This window comes from Pleurodeles waltl, chromosome 7, assembly GCF_031143425.1.
Source record: "Pleurodeles waltl isolate 20211129_DDA chromosome 7, aPleWal1.hap1.20221129, whole genome shotgun sequence".
In the NCBI taxonomy this organism is placed as follows: Eukaryota; Metazoa; Chordata; class Amphibia; order Caudata; family Salamandridae; genus Pleurodeles; species Pleurodeles waltl.
The window spans coordinates 9,395,103-9,408,734 of NC_090446.1; the positions used below are offsets into that span (position 1 = coordinate 9,395,103).

Here is a 13,632-nt window from a genome sequence, read left to right on the forward strand (position 1 = left end):
CTTCATGCCTGAGAAATGCGTAACACTTACCTGTTTCATCTCCACAGTTTTTCTCGCTGTAACAACGAACACCTTTATGCTTTAATAATACATCTGGATTCACAGGTGGGCCACGGTCTGTAAAGAGAATTAGGTGTTAGACATGACGAATGTTGATTCACTGCCTATAGAGAAAAAAAGAGAATTTAGACCAAAAAAAACAAAGGGCCAGATGTATCAAACAATTTTGCATTCGCAACCCGTAAGAATTGCAAAATCCCACTGTTTGTGAATGCAAAATAGCCATACAAAATGTATGAAAGGCATTTGCAGTGCAATTTTAAGGAATCACGATTCCCTAAAATTGTGACTCCGAATAGGAAATCACAAATAGGGAATTCCTATTTGCGATTTCCTATGAACATGTATCAAGCATTCCCTAAATGGGAACTCAGCATTTAGGAAATGCAATTACCGCCAACGCCAAGTTGGTGGTAACCATGTGCAATTTTTAAAATGCATGAAAAATGCATTTGTAAAAGTGCCATTTAGCTCACACATGCCCCGAGGGCATGTGTGCACTTCACATGTGCTGTGCACATTTACATTTTGGTGTGCCTCAAAGGGGGCCTTAGGCCCTCGGCACCCTTGGTTTTGCATTAACTAACTTGCAATTCCCTAATAAGGAATCGCAAATTAGGAAATGCAAAGGCCCATAGGAACGAATGGAGTTGCATTTCTTAATAGCGATTCCCCTAATAGTGATTGCGACTCTTTGGGAATCACTATTTTCTTACCTACCATTTTGAATTTCTTACATAGTGTTTTCTTAAAATTCACAATTTAAGAAATGCAAAACAGTACTTTATACATCTTGGCTTGGCTTTTTGTGTGACAGGCAGGTATGAATAGAAGTAACAAGACTGTTGAGATTAATATTTTCTACTCCACTAGGAAACATTGTGCAGTATTACTTTGTAGTTTTCCTCGTATATTTTTAGGTCTGGGTCAACAGCACAACTTTACATAGGCGTTTTGCTAACACAGTACCAGGACATGGCTTTGAATCAGCCCCTTCAACAACTCGATTTTTTTATGAGACTTTTCAGCCACTGGTTTGAGACTTTGGCAGTCCCAGCTTGACTGAGCCCAGCCTTGTCTCTCTCCCACCTGATACACCTGGCTGATAGGCTGCAACTCCCACCTCTAATGGATTTGGTTGTCATTACTGCCCCACCCGCCCGCCCTCTCCCTCCTCCTGCCCGACTATGTGCTACTCCGTCCCCCACCGCCACCTTCTCATACGGACCTCTCCTGTGTGTCTCTTCTAGTCCACTGGAGGCGCTCCGTCTAAGGGGTCATCAGACAGACCAGTCATGCTTATCCTCACTCAAGGAGATTAACGCCCATAAACCCACCCTAAACCCAGGTCCACAGTGGCAAGTGCTGGTGGCAGGAAATTGATACTCTATGGGCAAAGGCCTTTTTAACAGTACCTCCAGTACTCCCGTGGAAGGAGGTGGGGTGGTGTGTGGGTGACACTGAGGTTTCCCCAATGAAAACCCAGGCCAACCCCCCTACCTGGTGTCTCCTGCCTTCCTCTGTCTTGTCTGTGTGGTTTACTGGCACCGAGTGAAAGGAGGAGCCCACTCCATGTTTGCGATGCCAGGGTGGTGGTTGTCACCTGCACTGGCTGCCTTAGCAGCAGAGATGATAACCTGCGGACACTGCACTGCTTCTAAAGCTCCGCCCCCAAAATCTTGTCCACCTGGTAACTGATTGGGAGCTGCCATCCCATTCCCTTTCTTACAGTAGTTTCCCCCTTTGCTCAAGTGAAACCTGCCACCCTCCTGTTCATGCAGGAAACTGTGGCCTACATGGGGCTCCATCCGGCTTACAATCAACAACGCCGCTGAAACCAGCCCTTACTGGCCAGAGCTGCGACTGTTAACTCCAGGGCTCAGGAAATGTGGACCAGAAAGGAAAGATGTCTTCTCCAGGGTTGGAGGGCTGTCTGAACTTAAGAAAAGGCAGCATGGTGGTTCCCTATGGCTTTCTGCATTGGCCTCCATGGTGCATAAATAGTGGCTCCAAAACTTGTACCATCTGGACATCCATAAGACTCCTTGCACCAGTACAGAGTATTCTTCCTGTCCGCAGTGCAACCACTGATTCGAGAATGGGCCCAAGTTTGGCATTCTGTCCAAAGTCTTGCTGCTTTACACACCAGCGATTCACAGTGCCCACCTGAGTTCACAAGGTGCTGGACTAAACGTACCACTTGGAAGGTCCAGTGGACTGAAGAATCTGCATGGAGGAAGGCCTGCATCATCTGGATTAATGAGCCACAACTTTTCCCGTCTTTATCGTATTGATGAGCTGCACCAACCCTACCCACCTGAACTCTTAAAGCGCCCCGGCCGGTTCCCCACTCCCAGGCCAAGGAAGACTGTCCTCACAACACAGCATCTCCACTGTAGGCGGAGCGCTCCAGCCAGCAAAATGCTGTTTTGTGTTAAGTTCTTTAAATTTTTGCAATCGTTCAGCTTGCAGAGCAATTCTTTTGCAGGACTTAAAGGCTACCGCGAGGGTGGGCAGAGTAGTTAGGCACAAGAGTGGTAGGTGAACCACTGTTCCACGCGCACTGTATACTCGCTACGTATGCCCAGGTAATACCAATCTGTAGTACGTGTTCCATTTACCAATATGTGGAGAATAAACAACAGGAAAATGTATTTAGTTGCAATCCTAGTTCTTCACCCAAGTTCTTAATTCTCGTGAATCAATAAAAATTAAAAACCCTGAGCCATCCTGTAACTCATATTTTTTCATAAACATGATTGCTTTCCAACTTAAATAAAATATCTAGAAAATACATACAATTATGCATAATTTCCTTTTTAACGCATCAACAGAATTGGAAAGACCAATAAATGTGTCTGAAAACACGAGTACAGAAGGATATTAGAGTAAAAATAAGATGCCAATCTGTAAGTGAAAGTTGTCCCTGATCTCACAAGACCTTTGGAAGACTGCACTCCCATATCAGACCCAGAGTGGAGTCAGAGAGCTCTGCACAGAGGAGAAGAAAGCATAGGTGGGGGCTCAGTGAATTCCTCGAGAAGGGGATGCTCTCTCAAATTCATAAATGCACACTTCCTATGAGGCCACCTTAACCTTCAAAAAGCATTCTGGGTCACACAACAAAACTTTTTTTACAACAAATAAATTGTGCAGTGAACCTTGATCCACTAATGTGCATGTCCTGGACTCAAAGTCCAACCAACATTGCTTAACAAAGGTATGCACTGACCTCCAAGTGCCAGACTTACAAATGGCAGGATTAGGGGCGTTTGTCATATGAGCAGAAGTAGTTGCTTTTCTTCCTCTAGAACTCTGCCACTCACCCAACTGACATGAAGAACATCATGACCAGTTTGCAGTTTTACGTCAAACCAGCCTTTATGAGCAATGCCTGAAAAAATCTGTCCTTTTTTCCTAAATCCAAAGGCCCCATTAACAAAGCTTTTTGCCTCTAAGTGGGTCTTGTCTCATGCAATTTCATGATTAAGGGCCTGGTTTAGAGGTTGGCAGCAGGGTCTGCTGAAAGCCAAATCCCATTATATTCAGTGGGATTTAGATTTCTGCCGACAGGATATCCTTCACCTTTGTGACGCAGTAACCCCTCTGCCAATAACTAAATCAGGCCCTAGGTCAGGCTTATGTCAGGAGTAAGAAGACTAGACTCCATCCACAAAGGCCTCATTTACCAAGTCATCCCAGCCACTCACTTACTTGGCGAACAATCCATTTGTTCTCTTCTCTCCGATTCCAGGCGCGTCTTGTGGCGGAGCGCTTCATTGTCGCTAATCGTGTAGACAGATGTGATGATAGGATCTTCTGTTTTCAAAAGAAAACATATTTAAAAAAGACTACATTCAGGGACATTGATCAAAGTGGTTTCCAGCCACAATCGTCTAAAAACAAGCCCTTTAAATGCCAATAGGTCTGGCTTATGAACGGAAGTTCCTTTTGTGTCTCTGATGGGTTTAGGCACTCAATAAGTCGACATATGTGCACTTTGTCAATCATCTTTGCGCTCATGCATACATCACCCATCCGCTGACTCATTCTTGCATATGCAGGATAAAGTGAAAGAACACAAGTAGAAAAAAGAAAACATGCTGCTGTCTAAACAGAGCAATATAAGTTTAAAATAACATCACTAAACATAGCAGTGGGTGTCTGTCTTGCAGTGGTATTTTACATAGTGTATAGTTGTTTAAAAGTTCCAAGATGGCTGCCGCATTTACAATCAGTGTGGTGGCCATCTTGGAATGGTAAAGCAATGATACGCTGTGCTCAGCAGCATTCCACTGTGGTCACCTGGTTTTGAGGAAGTGGTTAAGCGGGATGTGGTGAATGTAGATAAAAGCACAAACCAGCAACTCATTAGCACTGCCTGGGGAGCTCTGGCACTTTCTTAAGGAAATTAAAATAAAAAGAGCAGAAATAAGAGAATGAAAGGGGAATTATAAAAAAAGAAAATTAAAACTAAATCTCAAGCCAACTAGCCCTGATGCTTAAGCACACTCATTTTCAAGTGGAAGTGCGTGTGTCCACAGAAAAAAACATCATTCACAGGGCAAGAGAGACAATGACTGGTGTGAACGGAACCGCTGCCCGAGCAGTAACCTGTAATGGATTGCAGCAGAGTGTAAATGACACTCAGGCAGACCAATAGCAGAACAGGGCTGACCCAAAGGCCCTTTAAGTATCAATACGTATATATATATATTTACACATATGTCTTAACGTGTTATTTAAAACATTTTATTACAAGATCCTGGCAGCCTTATGATGAGATTCTCACAAGAATTATTACAGTGCAAATCCTCCACCCCTAGGGTGTGTCAGAGATGGAAACCAAAACCAAGTTCCTTTCCTATAAAGTTATTCTGGGATATTTCATGTAACAAAATGCCTGACTGCAGGCTTTAACATGGTGCAAAAAACAATCCGAAAGGCGTATTATCTTTGCCACACGTGGGCACAGCAATAAACCCGGCCTGATGTCTTTGCTGTAACGTTTCATAACAAGAAGATCAGTCCATGGCATCTAAAATACCTTTTCCTAGTTAAACAATCAGGCTTATAGTGGTTACCATTTGGTTGTCACCATAAACAAGTCAGGCCTGCTGCTGTGAGCTTAAGCATTCCTACAAAAGCATCTACCAGGCACGCAGTCATAAAATTACAAAGGTATACGGTTTACAGAATTACAGTTGGTCTAACAATGATTCTCAGTGGAAATATTCTTTACCCACGGTTTGTAACAAGCTCCAAAAGCCCTTGTTGAATACATGAGGTAACCTGTGAGAATACATGTAACAAAATACCTATCTGTAGGGTGTAATAACAATCCGCCTGTAAATACCTATTGAATCTTACATATGCTTTTCAAAATCAGTACATCAAGTCTTCTGCCTTTATCATAGCTTTTCAGAATAAACAATCAGGCCTATGGACTTTATCACTGGCTTGCCACCATAAGCAACTCAGACCTACTGTGTTAGGAATACATTATGCCACAAGGCAACCATCAGCTATACAGTAATTAAATTACAAATATGTATGACATTGCAGTTGTCAAAACAACATAAAATCCCTCTTCACAGACCCTGATAGGGATTACCATAGTGGAAATCTTCTATCCCGATGGTTTGTTCAGGGGACTCACCAGCACCAAAGCTCTTGCCTACTACAGAAGCATGTGAGTAACAAAACCCCTGCCTACAGGTTTTAGCACAGTCTAATAATGATCCACCCTTAGAAGTATATTAAAAACCACTGCACCCTTCTCAACAGGATGTGATATCAGAACATTTCTCAGCATATGTCTCTTCAGGGCGTGTCACCACCAAACTTTGGAGCATCGAGATCCGCAGTTAATTACATCCCTGGTTTCACTGCTTCAGGACGTTCTTCAGAGCATCCCGCAGCTCGCCAGTGTCCGGCCAAAGCCTGACAAAGGTGTCTCCCATTTGGGCCTGTAATGGCTATGAATGGCCTTGGCCCATAACTCCTGCGCCGCTCCAATCTCAGAAAGCACCTAAACTCTAAGACATTGTCATGTTCTTGGTCCAGCACCTATCACGACCTATCCTCTCAATGACACCTAAACAGCCAAGCACTGCTATAACATTCAAACAACACACGGATTCAATCTAATATCCACCTGAAACACAACCCTCCCTCCACCACACCTTCAAAACTACAGCACCAAGCATCGAACTCAAGCTCAACGCATGCTCTGCACGGCTACCTGCCCCAGTCACCGCACGCTAGAGACCTCTTCACCATACACAGCCCAATGCACTGATCACCGCAGAAACATTGCTCGCTTTCACATCCTCACACATCCTAGCCCTTACTGCTCACGGCCAATGTATAGACCAGACTCATCAGGAAGGAAGCCCGGTTAGAAATCTTCCTGATCCTACACCCTAGGCAAGCAAGTAACACTGAACTCCGCAGAGTTCCTCACTTGCCACGCAGAACCAACAATGATCTTGAGCTACATGCAGACAGCTGATCACATCTGACAAAGCAAGTACTATACCACAACGACTTGGCTATGCATCCCACAGAGCCACCCTTAAACCCCCTGTCGCCCACAGATATGCCAACACCCTTAGCTTCCTCAAAGCTACCTCTAACAGGGATGATGTCTCACCCTCATCCTTCACCAAAGTGCTCCCCAAAGAAGCTCTCTCACCCTACTTACCATCGTCAACATCTCCTTCACAGAGCATCTGCCCAGAATCTGTGAAAAAAGCAGGCCAGACCCTATCACTCCCAAAGAAACCCAGACTAGATCTGTGATGACCTACCCTACTACCGACCTATACCTCACCCTCATACAAGACATTCAAAAAAGCTGTCCACACACAACTCCAAGATCATATCAGGGCAGATAGGGCACATCAGACTGCAGAGAAAGAGTGCAAGAAAGAAAAAAGTAGGCATTGAGGCTCCTCATCTACTGACCCAGGATCCAGAACAACATCAGCATATCCATCAGGACTGGCCTATCCTGCTTCAAGGATGGAACAGCAGGGGACGTACATTTTCAAAAAACATCCTGACATAATGCCTGATTTAGATCCTAGCTGATGTGTTACCCTGTCACAAACATGAGGGTTATTCCATCTGCCGTATTACGATTTCCACAGGATATAATGGAATCGTGATACAGCAGACGGGATATTCGTCATGTCCCCCCTGCCAAACTCTGACCCAGGCTCATAGTTTCTCTCTCTTTACCGTGACCCTGGTCTCCGGCCTTCCGGCTCGGTTACTGGTACACAAACACCACGCACACACACACACATGGATCGCGCATGGTGACAGAACTTACTCCATTACAACCCCCTGAAGAAGGTTTTCAATGTACAAACCACACAAAGGCAGTGATACGCCAGTCTGTGTGTAGGGTGCTTGTTTTGTAGAATGCTGCTAACTTTACTAAACCGGCTCAGTATCTGGGGACCACAAGAAACTTACCTGTGCTTGGACTCTTGCCCATTTCTGTTTCGGCTCTGCTGATTATCCTACTAGAACGATCATCTTTTAACAATACCGCTGGATTTCCAGCCAGGCCATGCTCTGCAGAGAGAGGTATGTAGTATTACACATGACGAATGTCGATTCAATGTTTAATATCAATATTTATAGTGAGGTTGAATCCAGTTTCTTGTGGATGCCTCTTGTACTGCGAGCCTGACATCACTGGATGCTTTCATCTGTGACAGTTACTCCAAAGTTAAGGTGAATCAGAGGTCCTCGCAGTGGATGCTGGCCGACTACTACATCCTCTTACAATGCTAGCAGAAAAAACAGTTAGTCCTTAACTTTTTGTCACTTTTGGTCACTGATGATATTTAAAACAGAACTCGACAGGCCCCACACCGCACCAGTGACTTCGGTGGATGGGGCACTCCTTTGGATGGTGGAACTTTGGGGCGAGGAGTTTTCAAACTATTTTTGGTTTTGGTGCTGATGAGGAGTCAAAGGAGTCAGATGTTCTGCCTGACAGACACCTTGACCAAAGCCCCTACATCAGTATCCCTAGCAAGAAATGAAATTCCAATGGAGGTAGAGATCTGAAGAGCTCACAAGTTCCCCAATTCCACCTTGGTGCAGCCCCACAGAATGCAGAATTTTATTTAGCCCCCTACCAACGCCGGTCACAGTACTTCATAGCAAACATCCATCAGTGCGGACAAGAGCGTGTGACCTGTTTGTGCACCAGTGCAGCCATGCATCTGGCCACCGCGCGATGCTCCGGGGGAGGTTCACTACTGCGGTGAAATACATTAGGGCCCGCACTGAGTGTCCATTTTAGATTTCATGTTTTTGCTTGACATCTTTTTCTAATGGTGACTTTTTACATGTTTTTACATTCACAAGATAATGTACTGAGAAGACTCTGTACATGCATCTTATTCCTAGTAAGTGTTGCTGCTGTGTAATTTGTACATTCTGTCCAAAGCTAGGCACACAGAATGCGATGCACTTGTGTTATGGTGTCCAACTGAGACGGCTCTGGGGCTACAGGCAAACCATTGCATCAGCTCTGCACCCTTGACACAGTGCGATACAAACTGTGATGTGGTTAGCTCCCCTGGAAACACTGACAGGGCTAGTGCTTACATAAAGTAGCATTATGGCACTACATAGTTGTGGCACTAAACACTGGAAAATGGCCCAATAACAGGAGATGTACTATTAAGCCCTGCTAACTCTAGTCTCAATAGGAGTGATAGCACTGCTGCTCTCCCATCAATACGGTGGCTCACCCCAATTAAAATACAATAAACACAAAACAAATCATCTGCAGTTTTACCCTCCACGTATCACTTACAAGGAGGGTGAAAGAATTCAACCGTTTTTTTAAGTACTTAGTAACCGATTCACAAAGCTTTTTTCTGTCATTGGGTCCTTACCCTGTGACATTCATTAGTAAGTTACACCCAACGCCCAACTAATCACAGAGACGTCTTGTGAATCAGGCTCTTAGTTCTGCGCGAGCACGCACTCACTTGGCGAACAATGTATCTCTTCTCTTCTCACACATTCCTGGCGGGTATTCCGATGAAGCACGTTCTGTTCCTTATCTCTTATCGTATAGACAGATGTGATGATAGGGTCTTCTGTTTTTAATAGAAAACAAATGTGAGATCATGGCCCCTCAAATGAAACCCTAAAGTGCTGTTTGCTCAAAGGGAATGGCAAAATAACTGAACTCCCTTATAGCCCCTGGTACAAATTCTAGAGTCAAGGCTATGGCACCTCAGATAGTGGGCAGCATGTGGGTGGGTGGGAACAGTCAAACTGGGATAACCTTATTCTACAAACTCTGCATCATCTGGAAAATACTTGATGCTTACCTGCGCTAGGAGCCTTAGAGATTTCTGCTCTGCCTGCATTATGTGCTGTGGTGTAAGCGCGATCATCTTTATGTTTCAATATTACATTTGGACTCACAGCCGGGCCACGTTCTGTTGAGAGAAGTAGAAGGTATTACACATGATGAGTGAAGAGTCATACATGGCAGACTTGAGAGAAAGCAGATCTGCTCTGGATGCCTGTGACCTTGGCAGTCAGATCCTTTGAACTGCACATCACATGAAAGATAATGCAGACTGGTGCCATATGCTGAAGGGACTCACATTACTGCATCTACTGAGCCCAGGACCAAGGATTAGGATGTGCTAAGTAATTGTACTTAGGGATATGCCTCTCCTTGAAAAAACACAGAAAACTGCCCTCCCATCTAGGGCTGAACATTTTGGACCTTAAAGAAAGGGTTTTTTGGCAGTGGTCAAGACAGGCTATAATGCTGCTAGGGAACCCCATCCCTTTCTAAAGGGTGGTTGCATTACTGGATTCATGGCTGCATCGTGCAGAGTATTACCTAGTGCACATCCAGCACTTTGGCTATGACCACTTCGACTGGCTGTGCAGCTTTGCTGCTGGGAGTGACCCACCAGGGAAAAGCACAGCATATTACTCTTCATAGATCTGCCTGTTTTATGTATGCCATGCTATTCTGCATCTGGACAGGTAATACACAACATCGTTGCAAAAGAACCAGAACACAAGTGGTCAAATTCAGGCCATGGTTTACAATTAATGTACTAAAATGTATGTCACTGTCATTTCCATTCTGTTAGTATGGTGCACCATGTTACATTGATATGCAACTAATGGATTTTATTATATATATATATATATACACACATACATATATATATATATATATATATATATATATATACACATATATATATACACATATATGGAAAATGTCACTTACCCAGTGTACATCAGTTCGTGGCATGTAGTAATGCAGAGTCAAGTGTTTTGGGAGTCACGGGATAGAGTGACTCCTCCTCTCGGTTCCATTGCGCATGGGCATCGACTCCATTGTTAGATTGTTTTCCCGCAAAGGGTGAAGGAAGGAGTGATAGAGTATAAGAATACAAAGAGATGTCCATGTAAATGTTTATACATATGTACAAATGTTAAAACCTAAATGACTACAGGCTTCCGGGGAGGAGGGAGGGTGCATGTGAATCTGCAGCACTACATGCCACGAACTGATGTACACTGGGTAAGTGACATTTTCCGTTCAATGGCATGTGTAGCTGCAGGTACACATGCTGTGCATAGACTACAAAGCAGTTACTCCTCCCAAAAAGCAGCGGCTAGCCTGTAGGAGTTGAAGTTGTTTGAAATAAAGTCTTTAAGACAGCCTGGCCTACAGAGGCTTGTTGCTGTGAGAAAACATCAACACAGTAGTGTTTTGTAAATGTATGGGGAGTTGACCATGTGGCTGCTTTACATATATCAACCATTGGTATGTTTCCTAAAAAAGCCATTGACGCACCTTTCCTTCTTGTAGAATGTGCTTTAGGAGTGATTAAAATGTTGTCTTTTTGCTTTGATATAACATGTTTGTATACATCTAACAATCCATCTTGCTAAACCTTGTTTTGATATAGGATTGCCTGTATGTGGTTGTTGGAAAGCAACAAAAAGTTGTTTTGTTTTCCTAAAATCTTTAGTTTTGTCTATCTAGTACATAAGAGCTCTTTTGAGATCTAGGGTATGAAGAGCTCTTTCTGCCACAGAGTCTGGCTGTGGAAAGAAGACTGGCAATTCCACTGTTTGGTTGGTGTGAAATGGAGATACTACTTTTGGTAGGAATTTTGGATTTGTTCTAAGTACAACTTTATGTTTGTGTACTTGAAAAAAGGTTCCTTAAAAGTGAACGCTTGTATCTCACTAACTCTTCTTGACGAGGTAATAGCTACAAGAAAGGCGACTTTCCACGTTAGAAATTGTATTTGAAAAGAGTGCATGGTTTCATGAGTCTGGTAAGTACAATATTTAAATTCCATGAAGGAACAGGTGGTGGTGGAATAATGCATTTTAATCCTTCCATGAAGGCTTTAATAACAGGAACTCTGAATAGAGAAGTGTGCTGAATAGTCTGTAAGTATGCGGATATTACAGTAAGGTGTATTTTGATGGATGAGAAAGCCAAATTTGATTCCTGCAAATGAAGTAAATAGCATACAATATGTTGTATAGATACTGTAAGTGGATCAATGTTTTTAGATTGGCAATAGAAAAACCAATCTTTTCCACTTATTTGCGTAGCATTGTCTAGTAGTAGGTTTATGTGCTTGTTTAATTACTTCCATACATTCTGGTGAAAGCTTTAGATAACCATTCTATGAGTTCAGGAGCCAAATCGCTAGATTGAGTGCACTGGAATCTGGATGTCTGATTTGACCTTTGTTTTGTGTTAACAAATCTGGTCTGTTTGGGAGTTTGGAATGTGGTACTACAGACAGATCTAGAAGTGTTGTGTACCAAGGCTGATGTGCCCATGTTGGTGCTATGAGTATCATGGTGAGTGACGTTTGACGTAGTTTGCTGACCAGAAAGGGAAGGAGTGGGAGAGGGGGAAAAGCGTAAGCAAATATCCCTGACCAATTGATCCATAGAGCATTGCCCTTGGATAGAGGATGTGGGTGTCTGGACGTGAAGTTTTGGCATTTTGCATTTTCACTTGTTGCAAATAGATCTATGTCTGGTGTTCCCCACTTTTGAAGTACTTGGGAGTGAATATCCCATTTGTGTGTTTGTTGGTGATTTCTGCTTAGGAGACCTGCCAACTGATTGTCTATCCCTGGAATATATTGCGCTAGTAAATGAATTTGATTGTGAATTTCCCATTTCCAAATTGTTTGGGCTAGAAGGGACAGTTGAGATGAGTGTGTCCCGCCCTGTTTGTTGAGGTAATACATGGTTGTCATGTTGTCTGTTTTTATGAGAACATTCTTCTGTTTGACAACAGGTTGAAGCGCTTTTACTGCAAGAAATACAGCTAATAATTCTAAGTGGTTTATGTGCAGCTGCTTCTGTTTGACATCCCATTGCCCTTGAATGGTCTGATTGTTTAGGTGAGCTCCCCAACTAATCAATGGTGCATCTGTTGTGATTATGGTCTGAGGCACAGGGTCTTGAAATGACCGCCTCTTTATTAGATTTCTGCGATTCCACCACTGAAGGGACATATGTGTTTGGCGGTCCATCAGCACTAGATCTTGAAGCTGACCTTGTGCCTGTGACCATTGTTGTGAGAGGCACTGTTGTAAGGGCCTCATGTTTAGTCTTGCATGTGGGACTATAGCTATTCAAGATGCCATCATTCCTAGAATTGCTTGATTTTATTAGCCAATCATCTAGATATGGAAAAACATTGATGTGTTGTCTCCTTAAGTAGGCTGCTACTACTGCTAGACACTCTGTAAACACTCTTGGGGCTGTTGTTATGCTGAATGGCAACACCTTGAACTGGTAGTGTTTTCCTGCTATGACAAACCTGAGGTATTTTCTGTGATCTGGATGGATGGGTATGTGGAAATACACCTCTTTGAGGTCTAAAGCAGTCATGTAATCTTGTCTTTGCAGTAGTTGAATGACATCCTACAGAGTTACCATGTGAACATGTTCTGACAGGATGTATAGATTGAGGGGCCTGAGGTCTATTATGGGCCTGAGGATGCCGTCTTTTTGGGGAATGAGGAAGTATAGTGAGTTTACTCCTGTTCCTTGTTGAGAATGTGGAACAAATTCTATTGCTTGTTTTAATAGTAGACATTGTACCTCTTGTAACAGAATGGTATGTTCTGGGAACAAGTTGTGGTATCGTGGGGGGATGTTTTGAGGGTTGGAGATTAATTCTAGGCAATAGCCATTGCAGAGAATTGATAATACCCAGTTGTCTGTGGTGATATTTTGCCAATGAGAGTGGAATTGCTGTAGTCTTCCCCCACAGGAGATGTGTGGAGTGGAAGGGAGGGAAGGAAGTCACTGTTTAGGTTGTGTTGTTGTTTGTTTAGAGGTTTGGAATGTACCCCTATTTCTGAAATATTGACCTCTATAGGATCCTCTAAATCCACCTCGTTGATACTGGGTTTGTTTTCCTTGCTTTGTTTGGGAGGTGGAAGCCTCTGAGGATTGTGGCTTAAAACCTCCTCAAAACTGTGGTCTGCGAAAGGAGCCTCTATATGG

General features: G+C 43.4%; 1 protein-coding gene across 5 annotated transcripts in view; it reads right to left on the reverse strand.

The window, feature by feature from the left end:
• LOC138303536 (uncharacterized) overlaps positions 1-13,632 on the reverse strand; it is a 126,691-nt gene that overhangs the window by 39,643 nt on the left and 73,416 nt on the right. For 4 of the 5 annotated variants that reach the window (XR_011205409.1, XM_069242756.1, XM_069242757.1 and 1 more), the window contains exons 7-11: positions 9,432-9,542; positions 9,084-9,194; positions 7,546-7,647; positions 3,775-3,879; positions 31-117 (exon numbers count right to left, since the gene is read on the reverse strand). Coding sequence is in view for 4 of the 5 variants with exons in the window: in XM_069242756.1 (XP_069098857.1) it covers positions 31-117; positions 3,775-3,879; positions 7,546-7,647; positions 9,084-9,194; positions 9,432-9,542 (516 nt within the window). In the remaining variant the exon portion in view is untranslated. The remainder of the gene's footprint in view (positions 1-30; positions 118-3,774; positions 3,880-7,545; positions 7,648-9,083; positions 9,195-9,431; positions 9,543-13,632) is intronic. The other variant, XM_069242758.1, reaches the window with a different exon arrangement.